The 17,851-nt window shown below is 42.9% G+C and overlaps 1 protein-coding gene across 2 annotated transcripts in view; it reads right to left on the bottom strand.

Moving 5' to 3' along the window:
• Positions 1–16,677, bottom strand: part of LOC140734547 (sodium/hydrogen exchanger 2-like) — a 573,522-nt gene extending 556,845 nt beyond the window's left edge. For both annotated transcript variants that reach the window (XM_073058669.1, XM_073058670.1), the window contains exon 1: positions 16,116–16,677. In XM_073058669.1, coding sequence (XP_072914770.1) covers positions 16,116–16,413 — 298 coding nt within the window. In that variant the 5' untranslated portion in view covers positions 16,414–16,677. The remainder of the gene's footprint in view (positions 1–16,115) is intronic.
• Between the last annotated feature and the right edge of the window lie 1,174 nt (positions 16,678–17,851).

Here is a 17,851-nt window from a genome sequence, read left to right as displayed (position 1 = left end):
AATTTCTTTACTCAGAGAGTGGTAGCTGTGTGGAATGAGCTTCCAGTAGTAGTGGTAGAGGCAGGTACAGTATTGTCATTTAAAGTAAAATTGGATAGGTATATGGACAGGAAAGGAATGGAGGGTTATGGGCTGAGTGCAGGTCAGTGGGACTAGGTGAGTGTAAGCGTCGACACGGACTAGAAGGGCCGAGATGGCCTGTTTCCGTGCTGTAATTGTTATATGTTATATTTACAAGGCACTCAGGTCAAGTGGCAGCAGCTTATGTCGCAGTGTTATTACTATTGATTTAGAACATATAGACAATAGACAATAGGTGCAGAAGTAGACCATTCGGCCCTTCGAGCCTGCACCGCCATTTTGAGATCATGGCTGATCAATTACTATCAATACCCAGTTCCTGCCTTGTCCCCATATCCCTTGATTCCCCTATCCATAAGATACCTATCTAGCTCCTTCTTGAAAGCATCCAGAGAATTGGCCTCCACTACCTTCTGAGGCAGTGCATTCCAGACCCCCACAACTCTCTGGGAGAAGAAGTTTTTCCTTAACTCTGTCCTAAATGACCTACCCCTTATTCTCAAACCATGCCCTCTGGTACTGGACTCTCCCAGCATCTGGAACATATTTCCTGCCTCTATCTTGTCCAATCCCTTAATAATCTTATATGTTTCAATCAGATCCCCTCTCAATCTCCTTAATTCCAGCGTGTACAAGCCCAGTCTCTCTAACCTCTCTGCGTAAGACAGTCCAGACATCCCAGGAATTAACCTTGTGAATCTACGCTGCACTTCCTCTACAGCCAGGATGTCCTTCCTTAACCCTGGAGACCAAAACTGTACACAATACTCCAGGTGTGGTCTCACCAGGGCTCTGTATAAATGCAAGAGGATTTCCTTGCTCTTGTACTCAATTCCCTTTGTAATAAAGGCCAACATTCCATTAGCCTTCTTCACTGCCTGCTGCACTTGCTCATTCACCTTCAGTGACTGATGAACAAGGACTCCGAGATCTCTTTGTATTTCTCCCTTACCTAACTCTACACCGTTCAGATAATAATCTGCCTTCCTGTTCTTACTCCCAAAGTGGATAACCTCACACTTGTTCACATTAAACGCCATCTGCCAAGTATCTGCCCACTCACCCAGCCTATCCAAGTCACCCTGAATTCTCCTAACATCCTCATCACATGTCACACTGCCACCCAGCTTAGTATCATCAGCAAATTTGCTGATGTTATTTTCTATGCCTTCATCCAAATCGTTAACGTAAATGGTAAACAGCTGTGGTCCCAATACCGAGCCCTGTGGCACCCCACTAGTCACCACCTGCCATTCCGAGAAACACCCATTCACCGCTACCCTTTGCTTTCTATCTGCCAACCAGTTTTCTATCCATGTCAATGCCTTCCCCCCGATTTTACCCACCAATCTCCTATGTGGGACCTTATCAAATGCCTTCTGAAAATAGCATAAGGTTTGCATTCATTTCTGGTCAACCCATTCTCGGGAGTATGTGAAAGCTTTGGGAAGAGTGTAGAAGAGCTGTACCAGGATGCAGCCTGGGTTAGGGAAACATAGTATAGGGAGAGCTTGGACAAATTTGTAATAGAGTCATAGAAAAGCACAGCAGAAAAACAGGCCTTTGGCCCATCTAATCCATGCCAAACCGTTTAAACGACCTATACCCATCAACCGGCATCCGGACCATAGCCTCCATACCCCTCCTATTCATATACCTATCCAAACTCATATGCACCACTTGCACTGGCAGCTCATTCCACCCACACTCTCGGAGTGAAGAAGTTTCCTTTCATCTTCCCGTTAAACATTTCACCTTTTACCCTTAATGCATGGCCTCCATTTGTAGTCCCATCCAACCTTGTTGAAAAAATCTTGCTTGTATTTATCCTATTTATACCCTATAGATAATTTTGTATACCTCTATCATATCTTCTCTCAATCTTTTATGTTCCAAGGAATAAAGTCTTAACCTTTCCTTACAACTCAAGTCATCCAGTCCTGACAACATACTTGTAAATTTTCTCTGCAGTCTTTTAACCTTGTTTACATCTGTTCCTGCAGCTAGATGACCAAAACGGCACACAATACTCCACATTAGGCCTCACCAACATCTTAACAACTTCAACATAACATCCCTGTACGAAAGACTTTGATTTATGAAGGCCAATATGCCAAAAGCTTTCTTTATGACTCTATCTACCTGTGTTGCCAGTTTCAATGAATTATGGACCTGTATTCCTTGTTTCCTTTGTTCTAACACACTACCCTTCAGTGTCCTACCCTTCAGTGTGTAAGACCAATCCTAGTTGGTCCTACCGAATTGAAACACTTGTCTGCATTAAACTCCATCTTCCATTTTTCAGCTTATTTTTCCAGCTGGTCCAGACCCCACTGCAAGCTCTGATAGCCTACCTCACTGTCCACTCCACCCCTAGTCTTGGTGTCATCCACAAATTTGTTGATCCAGTTAACCAGCAATGGACCCAGCAATGATCCCTGCAGCACTCCATCAGTCATAAGCCACCAGTCAGAGAGGCAACCATCTACTACCACTGTCTGGCTTCTCCCCCAAATCCAATGTCTAATTCAACCTCATCTTGAATGCCAAGTGACTGAACTATTGTGACTAAACTCCCATGCAGGACCTTGTCAAATGCCTTGCTAAAATCCATGTAGACAACATCCACTGCCTTCCCTTCATCAACTTTCCTGGTAACTTCCTCAAAAAACTCTGTAGGATTAGTTAGACACAACCTACCACACACAAAGTCATACTGACTATCTCTAATCAGTCCCTGTCTATCCAAACATTCATATATCTGGTCCCTTAGACTGTCTTCCAATGACTTTCCCACTACTGATATCAGGTTCACCAGTCTATAATTTCCTGGGTTAATCTTAGAGCCTTTTGTAAACAGCGGAACAACATTGGAAATCCTCCAACCCTCTGGTCCCTCACCTGTCACTAAGGATGGTGTAAACATCTCTGCTCAGACCCTGCAATTTCTGCACTTGCCTCCCGCAGGGTCTGAGGGAACACCTTGTCAGACCCTTGAGATTTGTCCACCCTGATCTGCCTCAAGACAGCAAGCACCTGCTCCTCTGTAATCTGTATCAGGTCCATTACCTTAATGCTGCTTTGCCTCACTTCAATAGGCTTTGTATCCATCTCCTGAGTAAATACAGATGCAAAAAAAAAATCCATTTAATATCTTCCCCATCTCTTTCACCCCACTCATAGATTGCCATTCTGATCTTCCAGAGGTCCAATTTTGCAATCCTTGACTCTTAATATATTTGTAGAATCCCTTAGGATTCTTCTTCGCTCATACCTTTGTTTAGTCCTCCTGATTTCTTTCTTAAATATTCTCTTGCATTTTGTATACTCCATAAGTACCTCATTTGATTCCACTTGTCTATACCTGTTACACACCTCCTTTTTATTCTGAACCAGGGCTTCAATATCTCTTGAAAACCAAGGTTCCCTAAACCCATCACCTTTACCTTTTATTCTGACAGGCGCATACAAGCTTTGTATTCTTAAAATTTCACTTTTGAAAGCCTCCCACTTACCAAGTACAACTTTGCCAGAAAACAACCTTTCCCAATCCACACTTGCCAGATCTGTTCTGATACCACCATAATTGGCCTTTCTCCAATTTAGAATCTCAACTCATGGACCAAATCTATCTTTTTCCACACTTACTTTGAACATAATAGCATTATGATCACTAGATGCAAAGTGTTTCCCTACACAAACTTCTGTCACCTGTCTTGTCTGATTCCCTAATAGGAGATCAAGTATTCCACACTCACTCATTGGGACTGATATATACTGATTAAGGAAACTTGCCTAAATACATTTGACAAACTCTATCCCATCCAGTCCTTTTACAGTGTGGGAGTCCCAGTCAATCTATGGATAGTTAAAATCATCCACCTTAACAACCTTATGTTTCTTGCAACAGTTTGCGATCTCTCTACAACTTTGTTCCTCTAAATCCCACGGACTGTTGTGGTCAATAATATATTCCCATTAACGTGGTCATGCATTGTGTTATTTCTTTGGAACTGTGGAGGCTGAGAGGAGATCTGATAGAAGTTTATAAGATTATGAGAGGAATAGATAGAGTAGGCTACCAGTATCTTTATGCCCAAGGTAAAGGGCATGCATTTGTGCAGTGCATGATTATTTTGTGATTAAATCCATTGCTAGTTAAATTTAGCATTTAATTATGAAATAGTTCAGCACAAAATAGTGGAGCAAAAAACTTTCCCTGAGCCAAATTGTTCTATGTTCTGTCATATCACATGTTTTGATTTCAACTATCTTGCAGAAACTTTCCCAACCCTATTACTACAGGAAATACTGGAGCAAGATGGCTTCAGCAAATCCAAAGATGACCTGGCCTACTTTGTCGTAGCCCTCCCTCACATATTATTTGTCTACTTGCAATGTTCTGTAACTGCAATCTTATGAGACCACAAGACCATAAGATATAGGCCAGAATTAAGCCATTTGGCCTATTGAGTCTGCTCCACCATTTAAAAATGGCTGATCCATTTACCCTCTCAGCCCCAATCTCCTGTCTTCTACCTGTATCCCTTCATGCCCTGATCAATCAAGAATTTATCAACCTCTGCCTTAAATATACCCAATGGCTTGACCTCTACAGCCACCTGTAGATCCCCGTGTGATTTTATATTGATGTGTTGTTGCTGGTGCATGAAACTATTACCCATGTTGTTAGTTGCCTTTGAAATGTGATTTTCACTGTTTATTTAAAGTTCAGAAGTTTGAATATATTTAGAACCATACTGTTGCAAATATTGAATTATTGGTGTCACATATACAGTGAAAAGCTTTTGTTTTGTGTGTCCTCCACACAGATTGTGGACATAAGTACATTAAAATAGTAAAAGCAAAATAATGCAAGATAAAGGCCTAGATAAAGTAAATGTGGAAAAGAAGTTTCAGGCCAAAACCCTTCAGGACCCGCTGAAGGGCCTCGGTTCGAAATGTTGACTGTACTTTTTTCCGTGGATGCTGCCTAGCCTGCTGAGTTCCTCCAGCATTTTGTGTTAACTTTTACTTAGTTAGATTTTCCTTAAATATGTTTAAACACTTTTCCAAATGCTTTCAAGTGATAAAATTTCTTATTTTTCATTAATTTTCAATGCATTTTAATTGTTTCAATAAGGGGTCTTCAATGTTTTTGACAAAAGGGAATGGGGGGAGCTGCAAGCATTTCTCTCAGTTGTTTTGCGGAGGGATTTAATCAACCTGACAATAGTAGGTTAACAAGGTCCCACAGCAGAGCGAAGATCTACTATTTCTATAAAGAATTTACATCCCAACATGTTAATGTTTGGGAATCTACATATTACCTATGCAATAGATGAACACCCTTCAGCCCATTGAGTTTATGTCAGCTCCCTCCATTTCATTCTCCCACTTCTTGTTCCCTTGTACCCTATTCACTCTGAGATGCCCATGAACTCTTCTCTGATCCTCTTGAATACAGATGTTTCTAAATGTGTCAGTACTGATTAGGGACAGCAGCAAAGTCTGGCCCAACGAATATGGACATTTTCACAAAAGCAAAGAAAAACATGCATACAGTGCTATTCACAGTTCAGGCGTTTTAAAGTGTAGCCCTGTTGTAAATTAGGAAATCCAGTTTGCTTTTAACAAACATCCACAAACAGCAATATAATAACAATATAGAAATGGCCTAGGAATTAAATGAGGGATGTTTTGCGAATTGCGATATAATCACTTTAAGAAATCATAATAGTGCTTCCTTACTGTGTTCTACTCACCCCACAAATTCTGAGCTCACAGCTGCTGCCCCATTCGCACACTCCAGCTAGCAAGTTGATCAGTGCTGTCTGTGGCAGGACCACGAGCCACCATGAGGGTGAAGGAGATGGAAATAGCATGCAAAAGTGGGGAGGGTTTGTGCAAAGTTGAGGGAAGAAAATTGAGGTGGGTATCTAGGGCATAGTCACATGTTAATTAGTGTAATTTTGTGGGGTCATGTGCTAAAGAGTGGCCAATAAGTCCTTTAGTCTTGATAGCCCACAGTATGATTAGACCCCTCCATAAGATTCCCTTCAGCTTCCTACTTCCCCTTCTTAGTGCAGATGATTGAACAAGGCATTGCATATTAAAATCAGTGTTGGGGAGTCTTTGAAAATGAGGATGAATTGATGTTGAAGCAGGAATCCTTCAACTCATGAATGGTGCTCAGCTTTTAGCTTGACTTATTCCTTGATTACCAGTGAGTAAACAATAGAGGTTATTGATTGCAGGTTTTGTTGGTATATCAACACACATTGATGATATTAACGAACACACTAAAGATGACACTGGCGTTAGGGTGAACCATGATAACCATTGCTCTTCTTCAGAATACGGCAGTATGATTTTTACATCCAGCTGACATAGCTGAACGGTAGACTGTTTACCGTCTTCATTCTGCCCCAAGTCTCAGCCCCAAATGTCTTTTTCAGTCTCTAGAGTAGGACTTCCAACCACATTATGGCACAGCGAGTGGAGCTGCTATCTTACTGCTCTCGTGAGCTGGGTTCAGTTGTAGCCTCTGCCACTGTCTATGTGGAGTCTACATGTTCTCCACTCAATGCATGAATTTCTCTGGGTGCTCCAGTTTCTTCTAACATCTCCAGACTTTTAAATTGCTGGGTTAGCTGACCACTATAAATTTACTCTAGGACATGTGTGGGTTAGGAACTGTAGGAGTTGGGTAGAGTAAAATGGGGTTAGTATGCACTCACTGGGCTGAAGGTCCTGTCTTAGTGCCGCATGATTTATGACTCTGATTTTGTGGTTAAATTCTTGCTGGGACTATGAGTGTAACCAGCTGAGGCCACGGCTAACGTAAAAAATTAAAGCGGCATCGCGTCATTTTAAAACTGATCTATAATTTCTCAGCAAATCCTTAATAATTTGACTGTAGGAAGCAAAAATTCAAAATATGACAGCAAAAAGCATGGTATTATGAAATAAATTCTTTGAGATTGTGTCCCTCAAATATTGGTGATTCATTTCTGTACCCGCTATATGGTGCATATTGATTCATTGCTGAGAAGTATCGAATCCCACCTTCAGGGCAACGTTTCATTAATATTTGATCAGCTAGAAATGAATCTAAAATAAAAATATACAGCTTGTAAATCTGTAAATAGCTGTCAAATCAAAGAGTTTAAAAATTAACTCAGAAAGAAAATGCTAATGAATGGTTGGGGATTTTTAATTACAACAAAATTGAAAGCTGCTTTAGCTGACAAAGAGGAAAAAAGCTCAGCGATTCCATATAACCATATAACAATCACAGCACGGAAACAGGCCATTCCGGCCCTCCTAGTCCGTGCCGAACTCTTAATCTCACCTAGTCCCACCTACCCGCACTCAGCCCATAACCCTCCACTCCTTTCCTATCCATATACCTATCCAATTTTACCTTAAATGACACAACTGATCTGGCCTCTACTACTTCTACAGGAAGCTCATTCCACACAGCTATCACTCTCTGAGTAAAGAAATACCCCCTCGTGTTTCCCTTAAACTTTTGCCCCCTAACTCTCAAATCATGTCCTCTCGTTTGAATCTCCCCTACTCTCAATGGAAACAGCCTATTCACGTCAACTCTATCTATCCCTCTCAACATTTTAAATACCTCGATCAAATCCCCCCTCAACCTTCTACGCTCCAATGAATAGAGACCTAACTTGTTCAACCTTTCTCTGTAACTTAAGTGCTGAAACCCTGGTAACATCCTAGTAAATCGTCTCTGCACTCTCTCTAATTTATTGATATCTTTCCTATAATTCGGTGACCAGAACTGTACACAATATTCCAAATTTGGCCTTACCAATGCCTTGTACAATTTTAACATTACATCCCAACTTCTGTACTCAATGCTCTGATTTATAAAGGCCAGCGTTCCAAAAGCCTTCTTCACCACCCTATCTACATGAGACTCCACCTTCAGGGAACTATGCACTGTTATTCCTAGATCTCTCTGTTCCACTGCATTCCTCAATGCCCTACCATTTACCCTGTATGTTCTATTTGGATTATTCCTGCCAAAATGTAGAACCTCACACTTCTCAGCATTAAACTCCATCTGCCAACGTTCAGCCCATTCTTCTAACCGGCATAAATCTCCCTGCAAGCTTTGAAAACCCACCTCATTATCCACAACACCTCCTACCTTAGTATCATCAGCATACTTACTAATCCAATTTACCACCCCATCATCCAGATCATTTATGTATATTACAAACAACATTGGGCCCAAAACAGATCCCTGAGGCACCCCGCTAGTCACCGGCCTCCATCCCGATAAACAATTATCCACCACTACTCTCTGGCATCTCCCATCTACTTCATTTCAGTGGTCAGTGTGGATAGAGCGGCTGGAGAGTCTGTTCACTGGCTGAATCCTGGTCAGTGTGGACAGAGTGGCTGAAGGGCTTCTTTCTCTATAACTCTCACTTGCAGAAAGAGACAGCAGAAGTCATTTTCAGTTCTATTTTGGAATTATTATATTTTGCCAAGTAAAATAGATATCTATGTTTGTGTGCAGTGATAATGAAAGAAGCTGACAGAAACAGGATCCAAATTAACAACACAACCTAGCAATTTCATCACTGAATGAGAACATTTATATAAGTGCATCTATATGTCAATTCCAAAATTGTGAGGTGAGCATGGGAACTCAAGGAACTTAAGGAACATTTTGGAATTACCATTGACCAGAAACTCAAAAGGAGCAGCCACAATTCTATTGCAGTTGTTGCAACCACAGGAGGCTGTGTGTTGTAGATAGTGCCAAGAAAAGACAAGTGAAGTTTGTACTGCATTACTCCTTGGATGAATACCAAGGCAGCAATGCTCTAAAGCCTGGTTGGCAATTAGTGGTGGGCGGTGTGCTGCAGGAGTCGGTGTTGGGCCCACAACTGTTAACGATATACATTAACGATGTGGAAGAGGGAACCGAGTGTAGTGTATCTAAGTTTGCTGATGACACCAAACTGAGTGGAAAAGCAAGTTCTGCAGAGATACGGAGAGTCTGCAGAGAAATATAGACAGGTTAAGTGAGTGAGCAAGGGTCCAGCAGATGGAGTATAATGCTGATAAATGCAAGGTCATCCACCTTGGAAGGAAAAGTGGAAGAGCAGATTACTTAAATGATAAAAAAAATTGCAGCATGCTGCTGTGCAAAGGGACTTGGGAGTGCTTGTGCATGAATCACAAATGGTTGGTTTGCAGGTGCAGCAGGTTATGAAAAAGGCAAATGGAACATTGTTAGAGGGATTGAATTTAAGAGCAGGGAGGTTATGCTGCAACTGTACAGGGTGCTGGTGAGGCCACACCTGGAGTACTGCATGCAGTTCTGGTCTCCTTACTTGAGAAAGGACATACTGGTTTTGGAGACAGTGCAGAGGAGGTTCACCAGGTTGATTCCAGAGATCAGGGGGTTAGACTATGAGGAGAGATTGAGTCGCCTGCCACTGTACTCACTGGAATTCAGAAGGATAAGAGGAGATCTTGTAGAAACATATAAAATTATGAAAGGGATAGATAAGAGGCAGGAAAGTTGTTTCCACTAGAAGGTGAGACTAGAGATAGGGGATATAGCCTCAAGATTGTGGGAGTAGATTTAGGATGGAGATGAAGAGGAACTGCTTTTCCGAGAGAGTGGGGAATCTGTCGAATTTTCTGCCTAGTGAAGCAGTGGAGGCTACCTCAGTAAATATACTTAAGACAAGGTTGGATAGATCATTGCATAGTAGGGGAATTAAGGGTTATGAGGAAAAAGGCAGGTAGGTGGAGATGAATCCATTGACAGATCAGCCATGATTTTATTGAATGGCGGAGCAGTCTCGATGGGCCAGATGGCCTACTTCTGCTCTTATTCCTTATGTTCTTTTATTCTAAAGTTCTAAAGCAGCCTGCTTAATTGGCACCCATTCAGAACAATGAAAAGTTAGTTTCCCCACTACAGATGCACGGTGGTTACAGCATGTACCCTTTTAAAAATAAACCACAGTTATTGATCACCAGCTGCAGCTTTCCAACCTGTGACCACTCCATCTAGAAAGCCAAGCGCAGCAGTGTCCAGGAGAATTGACTATGACTAGCAAGTTCTCCTCTGAGGCACTCAGCATCCTGATGTAGAAGTATATGGCCAGTCCTGAACACCAGAGATCCCTCTTGAGTCATATTAGATTTTGTAAAACTTTAGATGAATGACTGGAAGGTCAAAATGATAATTCAGCTCTTTCTGATCTTGTGGCATGCGAGGTCTGTGAGTGAGTAATGGTGTAGAATGACAGAGTAAACGCTGTTAATGTCTGTAAAATGCTTGTAAAAGTAGCTGAATTCTTTCTTAGTCTCAGACACCATTAAATGTGGTTGTCTGTCAAATGGTTTGATAGGTAGCTTCATGGATTATTTTTTGGATCCAGGTTTATCACTTATACATAAACGTTAATATACTTCTGTAAATCCAAGGAATGTTGTGTCTTACAGATAATGAGTTGTAACCATGAAAATGTCTAATTGATTTTTGAGGCTATGCTAAACATTGTGTTGTTGAACACATGTACTGTCTGAAAGAAAGAAACCAGACTGAGTTAATGGAAAGGGAACAAAAGATCAAAGAATTTGTCTGTCCCTGTGTGCCTCCGCATTTGTGAAACTTGTATTTATGGGGATGCCTTTCCCGTTTCATTAGGCTTCAAGCAGGACAGTTTCACTGATCACAATCAGTTTCACTAACGAGTCAAAATTCGAAGTTCCACTGATAACAGCACAATCAAGTGGCGACTAACAATCATGAGCCCCAAAGTCTTTGTGTCTTACAGAATTGTTTGTGGAAATCTTTGTGACTTGCTATGTAGTACGTTGTGTGGTTTATTTGTGTTTTCTGCTTTATGGCAACAAATTAGGCTGAAGATACTTTGTTGTGCTTGTACACTTAATACCACATCTCTTGGACACTTGAAGGTTGGGACTGATTAATCCAGCCCATTACACCTCTCCAGTAGCACCCTGGGAGATCCTTCTACTTCACTTCTTTCTTGTGAGTGCAGTCACAGGAAAGCAGCATCCATCAAAGACCTCCACCAACCCGGCCATAATCTCTTCTCACTACTACCATTGGGCAGGAGGTACAGGAGCCTACACACCCGACCACCAGGTTCAGGAACAGTTACTGCCCTACAAACATCAGGCTCCTGAACCAGTGTGAGTAATTACACTCACCTCAACTCTCAACTAATTCCACAGCCTACAGGCTCACTTTCCAAGACTCTACAAGTCATGTTCTCAGAATTATTTATTTGTTTTTTTTATTGGCACTATTTGTTTTTTTTGTACACTGGTTGTTTGGCAGTCTTTATTTATTAGATTAGATTAGATTCAATTTTATTGTTATTGTGCTGAATACAGATACAAAGCCAATGAAATGCAGTTAGCATCTAACCAGAAATGCAAAGAATAGTGTTATTTACAAAATAACTGTGAATAAAAAGTAAGTGCGAGAGCACACAGATATAAAAGTACTGAGACAGTACAATATGGGTGCAATATTGCTTAGCGCTGTGATGTGAGGTTCAGCAGGGTCACAACCTGCAAAAGATTTTCATAATTTCCATTGTATTTCTTTAATTTCCTGTAAATGCCTGCAAGAAAATGAATCTCAAGGTAGCATATGGTGATATATATATATATATATATTTAGATAATGCATTTCCTTTGACTTTGAAAGGAATGCAGCAATTCAAGAAGGCTTTGCAAGATTTCCCACACACAGTAAAAGCCAACATGTCATTTGATTTCTGAATCACTTGCTGCAGCAGGCTGCCAACACTTTGTGATTTATGCAGAAGAACACCTCGATCCCTCACTTACATAGAACAAATAAAACTGCAAATAATGGGATTTGATCAAAAACGGAAATAGTGGAAGAAATGAGCTAGTTAAGCGGAATCTGTGGAAAGAAATCTGGGCCAGCGACCCATTCTCAAAAATAGAGGACAAGCTGAGCGTGTACAATTTTGAAAGCAGAGCTGGGGGCTGGGGAGGTGTGACAAAAGGGGAGTAAGACAAAAGATCCCATGGATATTGATAACACCTTAAGACTATAAGACATTGGAGCAGAATAAGGCCATTTGGCCCATCAAGTCTGCTCCCCCATTCAATCATGGCTGATCATTTTTTTTCCCTTCTCAACCTCACTCCCCAGCCTTCTCCCGGTAATGATTAATACCATGTCCAGTCAAGAAACTATCTATCTCTGCCTTAAATACACCCAATGACCTGGCCTCCACAGCTGCCTGTGGTAATAAATTCCACAAATTCACCACCCTCTGGCAAAAGAAATTTCTCCGCATCTCTGTTTTAAATGGATGCCCCTCTACTCTGAGGCTGTGCCCTCTTGTCACAGCCCCTCATCATGGGAAACATCCTTTCCACATCTACTCTGTGCAGGCCTTTCAACATTTGAATGGTTTCAGTGAGATCCCCTCCCATCCTTCTAAATTTCAGCAAGTACAGATCCACCCATCAAATCTTCCTTGTATGATAAACCTTTCATTCCCAGAATCATCCTTGTGAACCTCCTCTCCAATGCTAGCACATCTTTTCTGAGATGAGGAGCCCAAAACTGTTCACAATACTCAAGGTGGGGCCTCACCAGTGCCTTACAAAGCCTCAGCATCACATCCCTGCTCTTGTATTCTAGACCTATTGAAATGAATGCTAACATTGCATTTGCCTTCCTCACCACCAACTCAACCCGCAAGTTAACCTTTAGGGTGTTCTGAACAAGTCCCTTTACATCTCAGATTTTTGGATTTTCTCCCCATTTAGAAAATAGTCTGAATATTTATTTCTGCTACCAAAGTGCATGACCATGCATTTTCAAACATTGTATTTTATTTGCCAATTTCTTGCCCATTCTCCTAATCTGTCTAAGTTGTTCTGCATCCTACCTGTTTTCTCAATACTACTTGCCCCTCCACAAATCTTCATATCATCTGCAAACTTGGGAACAAAGCCATCTATTCCATCATCTAAATCATTGATATACAGCATAAAAAGAAGCGGTCCCAACACTGACCCATGTGGAACACCATTAGTCATTGGCAGTCAACCAGAAAGGGATCCTTTTATTTCCACTGGCTGCCTCCTACCAATCAGCCAATGCTCTAACCATTTTAGTAATTTTCCTGTAATACCATGGGCTCTTAACTTGGTAAGCAGCCTCATATGTGGCACCTTGTCAAAGGCCTTCTGAAAATCCAAATATACAACATCTACTACATCCCCTTTATCTATCCTACTTGTAATCTCCTCAGAGAATTCCAACAGGTTCATCAGGCAAGATTTTCCCTTAAGGAAACCATGCTGACTTTGTACTATCTTGTCCTGTGTCACCAAGAACTCCATTACCTCATCCTTAACAATTGACTCCAACATCTTCCCAACCACTGAGGTCAAACAAACTGGTCTATAATTTCCTTTCTGCTGCCTTCCTCCTTTCATAAAGAGTGGAGTGATATTTGCGATTTTCCAGTCCTCCAGAACCATGCCAGAGTCCAATGATTTTTAAAAGATCATTTCTAATGTTGCCACAATCTGTAACAATACCTCTTTCAGAACCCTAGGGTGCAACTTATCTAGTCTGGCTGAAAAGAGCATGGGTACTGTCCATTAGTGAGGCATTTCAAAAAGACTGCGTGCGAAAGGAACATGATAGTGGGAGCTTATCTGAAGTTGAGGATTTCAGTGTTTATCCAGAAGGTTGAAAAATGTCCAGATTGTTGATCTCATATTTTGTAATAACTTATGTACATTGGGATGGTAGTGCAGGAGACTATAGACAGATAGGTTGGAAAGGAACTGGGATTGGGAATTGAAGCAGCAGGCAGAAGGAAACTTGAATCACGTTTGCACATGGAGCATGGTTGTTCTGTGAAGTGACATGCAAAAACTGCTAGAGGTACTCAGTATTTTGTCTGTGTTGCTCTGGATTTCCAGCATTGTATTAATGCTCTGTGAAACAATTGTCCAAACTGTGTTTGTGTTCTACAGCGTAGAGGAGGTCACAATCGTGAACACCAAATGTAGTGGATTAGGTTGTCAGAAGTGGAAGAGAACTGTTGCTTCACCTGGAATTACTGACCGCACCCCCTCCCCGGGTGGTGAGAATTACTGATCGCCCCCCCGGGTGGTGAGAATTACTGATCACCTCCCCGGGTGGTGGGAATTACTGATCACCCCCTCCCCGGGTGGTGGGAATTACTGATCACCCCCTCCCCGGGTGGTGGGAATTACTGATCACCCCCCCAGGTGGTGGGAGTTACTGATCACCACCCCCCCCCCCCGAGTGGTGGGACAGGAAGACTTGTCTGTTCATTTCACCTCTGTCTTTAACCCTACCTGTAACTCTTGACCAAATCTAAATTAGCTTTTTGCCGATGTGACATACTGCTTGAAGGAACAATCCTGACCCTCCACAGGCCCCTCTTTTATTTATTTATTGTTTCTAGCCCATTGAGCTGCAACCCACAGATGTAAGCCTAGCCTAATCAGGGGAAATTTTGTAATACTACTAACTGGTACATCTTTGGAATGTGGGAGGAAACCGGAGCACTCGGAGGAAACCCGTGTGCTTACAGGGTGGAACATTCAAGCCCCTCACAGCCGGCATCAGAATGGAGACCCAGACTGAGTGCTGGACCTGTTATCATGTTATGCTACTGTGGCACCCATGTATTAACCCATGTCCATTTTGACTAGTGCTGTCAGGGTACTGCTTGGCTATTTGGTATTAGGGACAGTGATGACATTTCAGAGCCACCCAGATAGATCGTTTAATGAGCAAAGCACAGATGTATATGGAACTAATACAGACAAGAGGGATTAGTATCGATTGGCATGATGTCTTGCAGAGATGCAATGGGCCAAAGGGTCTGTTTCTCTTCTGTACTGGTCTAAAATTGCTCATCATCACCTCCTCCTTGGAATAAGACTGGGTAATAAGTGCCAGCACAGCAGTGATTCATGGAATAAAAATATTTCCTTCTACTTCACTTCACAGACAAATATTACATAGGTTATTATTTTCCTGGAGAAATAGTAATCCTCATGGGGTACAAGAAAGATTTTTGTAAAAGAAAATCAGTGCAGGGCTCTGAGGTAAAAATCAGTGGCCTGGGGCTAATTGGATAGCTCTCTCAGTAAACCATCATATCTGATAGGCCGAATGACCTCGCTATAGGTTAACGTTAGTCAGAGCACCACTCTTTGTATTTATCCAAACTCAGTATGTTTGAAAACAGTTTTGCACAAAAAAACTCATGTTTTATAAACTAATGTTCCCCCAGTCTTATCCAAGGATTGCTTCCAGGAATCTTAGCACACCTGCGCAAGCCCTGGGAAAACATTACATCTCAATGTCCCTCGGAAAGACAAGGCCAACTCAGAAATCACTGCATCTCCTTAATACAACCGATCTGTGGAAATGGCAACCCCCGCCCCGCCACACACACCCACGTCCATCCCGTTTCTCGGACCAGCCTGAAAATATATAAAAAGATATGAATCTGTCCCATTGTCAACACAGACTACTTGGGTATCTCACTTGGAATTAGTTAAAGTCATCAAAACGTTAAATAAATAACAAACTGGATTGAATGTAATGACAGTTTCTCGTCCTTTCAGTGCAGGGCTTAAAGCCAAACAGTTTGGGAGTTTTCTTCCACAGCGCTGAACTGCAGTACGGACTAACAACGTAAACAACCAGTGTATTGATCGCAGCGCCGGGCATCGGCGACCGTCTCTAACGATGTCATGTAATCTCTCCCACTTCCATAGCAACTAAAGCAGCAGAATTTACATGATTTGCATCCTCAGTCCGAACCCCAACAAAAGCATCTTTACATACTGAGCTGCAAAGGCAGATAAACTGGCAGATTCTCTAATCCGCACAAAGCAGCAATCAGAGAACCTGCAGATGTATACCGGACCGGTAAAGGACGGTTCTACATCCTTACCTATTTTTGCCAGCGACGCTAACATAATCCATAGTGTTATCTCAAAGGGGACCTGGACGTGGTGATATTCAATGGAGAAAATCTTGAGTGCGGCGCCGCCTGCGCTCTCTTTCTCCTCGGGCTCCAATGCCGGCTGCATCGCTTTGGATTCGGGCTGGCTGGAGGCTGCCGAATCCCATTGGCCACTCTCGTTGTTCGGTGCCGCAGTTTTCGAGTCCAGTTCAGTTTCAGCAAAGAGCAAGGTCCATAATAAAAGTTGGAACAATAAGATGCCGACCCAAAGACTGCAACGGGGCATGACGAGCGGAGCTGCGGAGCAGATTGTCCTCAATCCACACGGCACCCGGTCAGACTGAGCTCCTTGCAGAGGCGAGACCAGCCTCCGGTATTTAAAGCTGGATTGTCTTTTCTTTTCAACGGTACTACTTATTTTAATATCATTGCTGTAATTATTCCGGTTACACTGTCCTAAGGTGCTGCTTCTTGCCGCCGCTGTCGGCTACTAGTTAAACTCTGCGAGAGGATGGAGGTTTTCCATGATGTTGGAAGGGGCAGGATTCTGTCTTCAGACTCCAGCACCCAGGACCCCGTGGGATCAGTACTAGCACCGGTTTCCCTCTAGGCCACTCGTTCCAACACAAAAAACCGTCCTTCACCTTTGGCCTGGGTAATCTGCAGGGGGGTAATTATTCAATGTTCCAATGCCAGGTAATTTTGGTCTCACCTTCAAGTTCATTGTCATATGTTTTCATATTCAACATAGCAATGCTAAGAAAACGAGTTTTACTTGCAGCTGCAGCACAATGCATTCCATGACAAACATAAGCAAACAAACTTCTCATCTCCCGGCCACTCTCTTTTCCCAAGCAGCCTGCACCAGATCAACACCAGACCCATATCCGCACCTCGGACCCACACCTGTCCCAAACCCATACCAGACCCACAGCAGTCCCATACCCATACCAGACCCATACCAGACACCCACACCAGTCCCATACCCATACCGGACCCATACCCCACACCCACACCAGTCCCATACCCATACCGGACCCACACCCCACACCCACACCAGTCCCATACCCATACCAGACCCACACCCACACCAGTCCCATACCCATACCGGACCCACACCCTACACCCACACCAGTCCCAAACCCATACCAGACCCACACCAGTCCCATAACCATACCAGACCCACACCCCACACCAGTCCCATACCCATACCAGACCCATACTCCACACCCACACCAGTCCCATACCCATACCAGACCCATACCCCACACCCACACCAGTCCCATACCCATACCAGACCCATACGCCACACCCACACCAGTCCCATACCCATACCAGACCCATACGCCACACCCACACCAGTCCCATAACCATACCAGACCCACACCAGTCCCATACCCATACCAGAACCACACCCCACACCCACACCAGTCCCAAACCCATACCAAACCCAAACCAGTCCCATACCCATACCAGACCCACACCAGTCCCATACCCATACCAGACCCATATCCGCACCTCGGACCCACAACAGTCCCAATCCCATACCAGACCCACACCAGTCCCATACCCATACCAGACCCACACCCGACACCCACACCAGTCCCATACCCATACCAGACCCACACCAGTCCCATAACCATACTAGACCCATAACCCACACCCACACCAGTCCCATACCCATACCAGACCCAAACCCATACCAAACCCAAACCAGTCCCATA

This window comes from Hemitrygon akajei, chromosome 10, assembly GCF_048418815.1.
Source record: "Hemitrygon akajei chromosome 10, sHemAka1.3, whole genome shotgun sequence".
Lineage (NCBI taxonomy): Eukaryota > Metazoa > Chordata > Chondrichthyes > Myliobatiformes > Dasyatidae > Hemitrygon > Hemitrygon akajei.
Note: the sequence above shows the minus strand (reverse complement) of the source record. Positions and strands in the feature narration are given on the sequence as shown.